The following is a 9,032-nucleotide window of genomic DNA, read 5'->3' as shown; positions in this document are numbered from 1 at the left end:
CTAACCTCTGTGGCAACCAGGTTCACGTTTTATGGGGGGCTAACCTCTGATGGCACCCAGGTTCACTTGTTATGAGGGGGGTAACCCATGATACTTAGCCTACTGAATAATTTATTTAAAGGTAACCTAAATACCAAAAATGGTATCAAGGACTAAGAGAAGGTCATGTGTTGCTATAACAGCAAAGTGTCACAGGCCTACCAGATCAGTAAAGCAAACGAAGACAACGCATAACCATCAAGGTTTGGACCAACTCACCGTTCCAGGGCAGCCAAGAACTACTTGGTGTGTTAGGGAACACCACAAATTATATCTCACTAAAAAGGGTGAAAGGCATTGAGAGAGATAAAACAAAGAAACAAATCTTCTGAAATATTTGAAAAGCAAAACTACTCATTTTTTTTTATAATGTAGAGAAGTTTTGTTCACTGTGAATACGCAGAACAACATTTATTGTAAGGCAATACTTAGTATTATAAAACCGGATGTATATTTCACCACTGACACCATTATTGTTATATGAATTAATGGGACGTGACGTGCCCGTGCTAATGCCAACCACTTCCACTTCCTCGGCAGCGCGCATGCGGATGTCACTTGTGTAACTGTTACAGAAACTTTAAAACTCACACGCCTCCATCACACTGCACACTGCGCGTTCAAGATGCGACATGGCCTGAGCAACAGTTCCTCTCGCTACAGGCCTCAATTTGATTCTGCTCGGTTAGTGAGAGAACATTCTCCAAATTCTGCTTCCTAACAAATTATATTATATATCTTTTTTTTTGTTTCCATGTGGATATATCATTCACTCATTCGATTAGTATAATGAGGGGTTTTGGCTTTGAAGCCTGTTTATTGTCGTTGACACAGCTATGCATCCTCAGTTGCACACTGCAAACAGTTCTTACGCAGGATGCTTCGCCACCAGCATCTTTAAAGCAGAGAATGCCATGGCAACACAACGGGCAGGTGTTTAGTATACTTAGCCACGGTTCTGAATATCAGCCATCGGGACGAAGAGACCGAAAAACAGGTCCAGCTCAACGGAATCACATAGTTGTCGTTATCAACAACAATAATGAGACGGCTGAAAAGACGAATGTGCACAGATACCCTGCGCCAAGAGGCTCTCCAAGGCGGCCAGCGCCGGGTGTGCAATTACGCACCGCGCGTCGACGTCCTAATGGGGCGATTAGACATGAAAGACCCCAAGAGAACCGGGAGACTGCTTCAAGACCTGGCCATGATGCAGGCGATGGATCAAATCCCACCGACGACAAACCCACATCTACTAACTCTCCACCACTGACCAATTTGAGAAGAGAGGATATGATGGTTGGAGATGACCCGAACAACCCCTATAAATCCATTGGTTATAATCCCTATAACCCCTATTATAATTATTATGACGCTTACTACAGACCTAGAGCCAGAAGCAGAGAGCCGCATGGTTATGGCACAAGTTATCATCAACACGGAGGTAAGAGCAATATTTCCCTTCCAGTAATTCACTTTTTAAATGCGTTTTTTTTCTCTCTCTCACATTTGTAAGGCATTTTATTCCAATTCATTTTTTTTAACAGCTTGCTTTAGGCTACTTAATAATATTGCATTTGTTACATGATTGACAGGTCTCCCTGACTTGGTGCCAGATCCATACTATATTCAAGTCTCCTCCTATATCCAGAGGGCGTCCATGTACAATCTGAGATGTGCAGCCGAGGAAGGTTGCCTGGCAAGGTATTCTCATACTGCAGTGACCATTCCACTCTACACTGAGTGTACAAAACATTAAGAACACCTGCTCTTTCCATGTCAAACTGACCAGGTGAATCCAGGTGAATCCAGGTGAAAGCTATGATCCCTTATTGATGTCACTTGTTAAATCCACTTTAATCAGTGTAAATGAAGGGGAGGAGACACGTTAAAGAAGGATTTTTAAGCCTTTAGACAATTAAGACATTCATTGTGTATGTGTGCCATTCAGAGGGTGAATTTAAGTGCCTTTGAATGGGGTATGGTAGTAGGTGCCAGGCGCACCGGTTTGAGTGTCACGAACTGCAACGCTGTTGGGTTTTTCATGCTTCAAGTTTCCCGTGTGTTTTAACAATGGTCCACTACCCAATGGACTTGCAGCCAGCTTGACACCTTGTAGAGTCCATGCCCCGATTAATTGAGGCTGTTTTGAGGGCAAAGGGTTCTTAAATGTTGTTATTTGTATTTTTTATTATCCAATTCCGATCTTGTCTCAATGCTGTAACTTCCCAACGGGCTCGGAAGAGGCGAAGGTCCCCCGAAACATGACCCGCAAAACCGCGCTTCTTAACACTCGTTTAACCCGGAAGCCAGGCGCACCAATGTGTCGGAAGAAACGCTGTACAACTGACGACCAAAATCAAACTGCAGAGCGCCGGCGGCCACAAGGAGTCGCTAGAGCACAATGTAGACAAGTAAAGCACCCCCCCCCCCCCCCGCCCCCCAAGCAAACCTCCATAACCCGGACAATGGTGGGCCGCCCTACGGGACTCCCGGTCACAGCCGGTATGACACAGCCTGATCGAACCCAGGTCTGTATTGAAGCCTCAAGCACTGCGATGCAATGCCTTTGACCACTGCACCACTCGGGAGGCTTGGCGAAGGCTTCTTAATGTTTTTGTACACCCAGTGTAATATAGCTAGGTTTTTTTTTACCAAGTCCAGACATGAAATGACTCAGCTTTAGATGTGTATGCTGAACTCCAAGTAAAGAAGGCTCTGATACAGTGGTTTAAAATTTTCAATTCTTTATTTAAAAATACAATAGGATATAGCTATGGTGAGGAAGTTGTTAGGGTCTACCAGGGATTGACCCTGGTCTCTGGTGGTTACATGTGTTGAGAGAGCAGGGAGTGTATCACTCAGTCATGGTTCTGCCACGTATTACAGTAGTTAAACCTATAGTAGCATGTACTGTATAGTCATTATGGTTCTGCCACACATTACAGTAGTTAAACTCATAGTAGCATGTACTGTATATTCATTATGGTTCTGCCCGTATTACAGCAGTTAAACCTCATAGTAGCATGTACTGTATAGTCATTATGTTGTGCCACGTTATTACAGCTAGTTAAATATGGTTTACAATGTTATAGTCCGATCATGTCACTGTATAGTTTCATTATGGTGTACGTCACCAATTTGTCTCACAAAGTAATTATAACCTATAGTAGCATGGACTGTATAGTCATTATTGGTTCTGCCACACATTACAGTAGTTAAACCTATAGTAGCATGTACTGTATATTTATTATGGTTCTGCCACGTATTACAGTAGGTTAACTATAGTAGCATGTACTGTATAGTCATATATGGTTCTGCCACACATTACAGTAGTTAAACCTATAGTAGCATGTACTGTATATTCATTATGGTTGCCCACACATCATACAGTAGTTAAACCTATAGTAGCATGTACTGTATATCATTATGGTTCTGCCACACATTACAGTAGTTAAACCTATAGTAGCATGACTGTATATTCATTATGGTTTCTGCCACGTATTACAGCTAGTTAAACCTATAGTAGCATGTACTGTATATTCATTATGGTTCTGCCCACATTACAGTAGTTAAACCTATAGTAGCATGTACTGTATAGCATTATGGTTCTGCCACACATTACAGTAGTTAAACCTATAGTAGCATGTACTGATGTCATTATGGTTCTGCCACACATTACAGTAGTTAAACCATAGTAGCATGTACTGTATATTCATTATGGTTCTGCCACGTATTACATTAACCTAGAGTAGCATGACTTTATATTCATTACAGTAGTAACCGACAGCGCCAGACTCCATTTTTCCTTCGCAGTTTCAAAAGGACATTTAGGAATGCAATTTATATTAAATTAATTATTTAGTTAATCATGAAAGACTATGGGTCTAGAATGATAGGACTAGAGTCCCTGGAATCAAAAGTTGTAAACAAAAGAAAAAGAATTGATACATGAAGAGATATAGTGCAATTCACATGATAACTATTGGAATGTCTCAAGGACGTTTTTCTCCCTGTGACTGGACAGTTCTGCTCAGGCGTGCCCGACTACGACACCCGGGTGCTTTGCGGTCCTCCCAAGCGCGTGAAGAAACCAGGGCACTGCTGACTTCCTGCCCAGCAAACCTCGCTATGCCTGGGAATGGCACAAGCTGCCATCAGTGAGTATTGATATTGATACATAAACGGTATAAATAGATTCAGAATCCACCTGGGGGGGGGGGGGGGATTTCATTTGGACATGTGGTTAAAAAGACGGTACGTAAACAAACTACAGAAAATAATTCATTCACATTTCTATAGCTACACATTTAATGTGCAATATGGTGTATTCTGGAGGGACCAACAGACTATTATACAGCCTACGGGCTGTTGGAATAAAACAGTCCCCATATCTGTCTGTTAAAAATTTCTATTGAAGAAGTCTCTTCCCCTTGTCCGATAGCTGCTGTTCTGACTGAATTTTGAGTGAAGAGGATGAGTACTTCCTGTAAAATGCTTTCAAGTTTCTAGGAGGATGACTTTTTGAGTGAAGGGGATGATGTACTGTCCTGTAAAATGCTTTCACGTTTTAGGAGGATGACTTTTGTGTACAGTTTGGAGCTGATTCTTGATCTATACAATTATCCTCCTGTAGTCTTGATCAAGCGCTGAAGCTTGACTTGGTCTTGCACTCGCATGTTATCTGAACATCAATATTCAGACCAAAGGACAGCACACTCTGCGCAGGACAGATTTATACAACATATCAGACCAAAGGACAACACCTCTGCATGGACAGATTTATACACATCAGACTAAAGGACAGCACACTCTGCAGGACAGATTTATACACATATCAGACCAAAGGACAGCACTCTCTGCAGGACAGATTATACAACATCAGACTAAAGGACAGCACACTCTGCAGGACAGATTTATAAACAATCAGACTAAAGGACAGCACACTCTGCAGGACAGATTTATACAACATATCAGACAAAGGACAGCACTCTCTGCAGGACAGATTTATACAACATCAGACTAAAGGACAGCACACTCTGCAGGACAGATTATACAACATCAGACTAAAGGACAGCACCACTCTGCAGGACAGATTTATACAACATATCAGACCAAAGGACAGCACTCTCGCAGGACAGATTTTATACAACATCAGACTAAAGGACAGCACACTCTGCAGGACAGATTTATACAACAATCAGACCAAAGGACAGCACTCTCTGCAGGACAGATTTATACAACATCAGACTAAAGGACAGCACACTCTGCAGGACAGATTTATACAACATCAGACTAAAGGACAGCACACTCTGCAGGACAGTTTATACAACTATCAGACCAAAGGACAGCACTCTCTGCAGGACAGATTTATACAACATCAGACTAAAGGACAGCACACTCTGCAGGACAGATTTATACAACATCAGACCAAAGGACAGCACATCTCTGCAGGACAGATTTAACAACATCAGACTAAAGGACAGCACTCTCTGCAGGACAGATTATACAACATCAGACTAAAGGACAGCACTCTCTGGCAGGACAGATTTATACAACATCAGACTAAAGGACAGCACTCTCTGCAGGACAGATTTATACAACATCAGACTAAAGGCACAGCACTACTCTCAAGAAGACTGCAGGACAGATTTATACAACAATCAGACTAAAGGGACAGCACTCTCTGCAGGACAGTTATACAACATATCAGACCTAAAGGACCAGCACACTCTGCAGGACAGATTTATACAACATATCAGACTAAAGGACAGCCACTCTCTGCAGGACAGATTTTATACAACATATCAGACTAAAGGACACACTCTCTGCAGGACCAGATTTATACAAACACAGACTAAAGACAGCACCACTCTTGCGGACAGATTTAACAAACTATCAGACTAAAGGACAGCACTCTCTGCAGGACAGATTTATACAACATCAGACTAAAGGACAGCACACTCTGCAGGACAGATTTATACAACATCAGACTAAAGGACAGCACTCTCTGCAGACAGATTTATACAACAATCAGACTAAAGGACAGCACTCTCTGCAGGACAGATTTATACAACATCAGACTAAAGGACAGCACTCTCTGCAGGACAGATTATACAACATCAGACTAAGGACAGCACTCTCTGCAGGACAGATTTATACAACATCAGACTAAAGGACAGCACTCCTGCAGGACAGATTATACAACATCAGACTAAAGGACAGCACTCTCTGCAGGACAGATTTATACAACATCAGATAAAGACAGCACTCTCTGCAGGACAGATATTTATACATATCAGAAAAGGACAGCACATCCTGCAGAGCAGATTATACAACATCGACAAAGGACAGCACTCTCGCAGGACAGCATTTATACAACATATCAAGACTAAGGACAGCCACTCTCTGCAGGACAGATTATACAACATCAGAACAAAGGACAGCACTCTCTGCAGGAAGTATATACAAATATCAGACTAAAGGACAGCACCTCTGCAGGACAGATTTATACAACAATCAGCCAAAGGACAGCACTCTTGCAGGACGATTTATAACACTCAGACCAAAGGACAGCACCTCTGCAGGACAGATTTATAAACTATCAGACTAAAGGACAGCCACTCGCATTGCAGGACAGATTTATACAACATCAGACTAAAGGACAGCACTTCTGCCAGATTTATACAACATCAGACTAAAGACAGCACTCTCTGCAGACAGATTTAACAACATCAGACAAAGGACAGCACTCTCTGCAGACAGATTTATACAACATCAGACTAAGGACAGCACACTTGCCAGACAGATTTATACAACATTCAGACTAAAGGACAGCATAAAAAAATCTCTGCAGGACAGATTTATACAAAATCAGACAAAGGACAGCACTCTCTGCAGGACAGATTTATACAACATCAGACTAAAGGACAGCACCTCTGCAGACAGATTATACAACATCAGACTAAAGGACAGCACACTCTGCCAGAACGATTTATACAACATCAGACTAAAGGACAGCACACTCTGCAGGACAGATTTATACAAACATCAGACTAAAGGACAGCACATCTGCAGGACAGATTATACAACATCAGACTAAAGGAAGCACTCTCTGCAGGACAGATTTATACCAACATCAGACTAAAGGACAAGCACCTCTGCAGACAGATTTATTACAACATCAGACTAAAGGACAGCACTCTGCAGGACAGATTTATACAACATCAGACAAAGGACAGCACCTCTGCAGGACAGATTTATACAACATCAGACTAAGGACAGCACACTCTGCAGGACAGATTTATACAACATCAGACTAAAGGACAGCACTCTCTGCAGGACAGATTTATACAACATCAGACTAAAGGACAGCACACTCTGCAGGACGATTTATAACAACATCAGACCAAAGGACAGCCACTCTCTGCAGGACAGATTTATACAACATCAGACTCAAAGGACAGCACTCTCTGCAGACAGATTATACAACAATCAGACCAAAGGACAGCACTCTCTGCAGGACAGATTTATACAACATCGGACTAAAAGGACAGCACCTCTGCAGGACAGATTTATACAACATCAGACTAAGGAAGCCACATCTCTGCAGGACAGATTTATACAACATCAGACTAAAGGACAGCACCTCTGCAGGACAGATTATAACAACATCAGACTAAAGGACAGCACACTCTTGCAGGACAGATTTATACAACATCAGACTAAAGGACAGCACCTCTGCAGGACAGATTTATACAACATCAGACTAAAGGACAGCACACTCTTGCAGGAACAGATTTATACAACATCAGACTAAAGGACAGCACTCTCTGCAGGACAGATTATACAACATCGACTAAAGGACAGCACTCTCTGCAGGACAGATTTATACAACATCAGACTAAAGGACAGCACTCTCTGCAGGACAGAGTTATACAACATCAGACTAAAGGACAGCACTCTCTGCAGGACAGATTTATAGAACATCAGACTAAAGGACAGCACTCTCTGCAGGACAGATTTATACAACATTTGTAAGATATGGCGGTCGACATTAAAATGGTTCAGTTTGCCTTAAAAAATTATATCTGTTGTCATTGCGTCAGTAGACTGCAGATAGTCAGTGTCATATGATGCAAAAATCATCAGTTTTTTGCTCTTTCTTGAAAACTTGCCCGCTAACATATTGGGGAATTGTATTAACAGTGGACTAATGAACAAAATACAAAAAATATATATTTTGATGTAACTATCCCTTTAAGACAGGCTTCTATAAGCCTGTACAGTTTCACAGGCATGTGGTGTGGCGGAGAGGGCTCTCAACAGACTAGTGTGTATAGGTTATTACTACGCTAGCAATACCAACATTGAAAGCAGTGCATTAGAGTCTCTGTGTGTGTGGTCTGGTCATTGATGAGAATACGTGCCTCGTATCCCAGTCACTTCCACAGCATGGACGAGTTCAGCCTGTACGAGCTGCTGGAGCCCGGCTCAGAGAGAAGCGTGGCCGAGGGACACAAGGCTAGCTTCTGTTTGGAGGACACGTCATGTGACCCGGGATACTACAGACGCTTCGCCTGCACGTCTCACACTCAGGTCTGTTATGACTGTATCTGTATCCCACATGGAACCCTATTCCCTATTATAGTACACTACTTTAGACCAGAGCCCTATGGAACCCTATTCACTATATAGTGCACTACTTTAGACCAGAGCCCTATGGAACCCTATTCACTATATAGTGCACTACTTTTTATCAGGGTCCATAGGGCTCTGGTCAGAAGTAGTGCACTATATAGGGAATAGGGTTCCATAGGGCTCTGGTCTAAAGTAGTGCACTATATAGGGAATAGGGTTCCATAGGGCTCTGGTCTAAAGTAGTGCACTATATAGTGAATAGGGTGCCATTTGGAATACATCCTGTGATCATCACTTTATGCTCCACTATAATACCAGCCCATTAAACAGCATGCAATAGGTGTTGTTTCTTC

General features: G+C 42.3%; 2 protein-coding genes across 2 annotated transcripts in view; both read left to right on the top strand.

Annotated features, from left to right (window-relative positions):
- The first annotated feature begins 628 nt into the window (after positions 1 to 628).
- Positions 629 to 4,127, top strand: LOC139028762 (protein-lysine 6-oxidase-like). Its single transcript, XM_070446853.1, has 3 exons — positions 629 to 1,483; positions 1,635 to 1,743; positions 4,067 to 4,127. Exons 1-3 carry the CDS (start codon positions 829 to 831, stop codon positions 4,125 to 4,127), a joined length of 825 nt encoding a protein of 274 aa, XP_070302954.1. The 5' UTR covers positions 629 to 828.
- A 4,327-nt stretch (positions 4,128 to 8,454) lies between these two features.
- Positions 8,455 to 9,032, top strand: part of LOC139028761 (uncharacterized) — a 7,501-nt gene continuing 6,923 nt past the window's right edge. The window contains exon 1 of the mRNA XM_070446852.1: positions 8,455 to 8,656. Within this exon, the coding sequence (XP_070302953.1) occupies positions 8,455 to 8,656 (202 nt within the window). The remainder of the gene's footprint in view (positions 8,657 to 9,032) is intronic.

The sequence above is a fragment of the Salvelinus sp. IW2-2015 genome, linkage group LG15 (assembly GCF_002910315.2).
Source record: "Salvelinus sp. IW2-2015 linkage group LG15, ASM291031v2, whole genome shotgun sequence".
NCBI classification, from domain to species: Eukaryota; Metazoa; Chordata; class Actinopteri; order Salmoniformes; family Salmonidae; genus Salvelinus; species Salvelinus sp. IW2-2015.
This window is presented reverse-complemented; position numbering and strand designations above follow the sequence as displayed.

Excerpts from the sequence above, each read along its gene's own strand:
- LOC139028762 (XM_070446853.1), top strand. The coding sequence starts at position 829 with ATGAGGGGTTTTGGCTTTGAAGCCTGTTTATTGTCGTTGACACAGCTA. Across the intron at positions 1,484-1,634 it reads AAGTTATCATCAACACGGAG|GTCTCCCTGACTTGGTGCCA; the intron begins GTAAGAGCAATA and ends CATGATTGACAG. Across the intron at positions 1,744-4,066 it reads GAGGAAGGTTGCCTGGCAAG|TTCTGCTCAGGCGTGCCCGA; the intron begins GTATTCTCATAC and ends GTGACTGGACAG.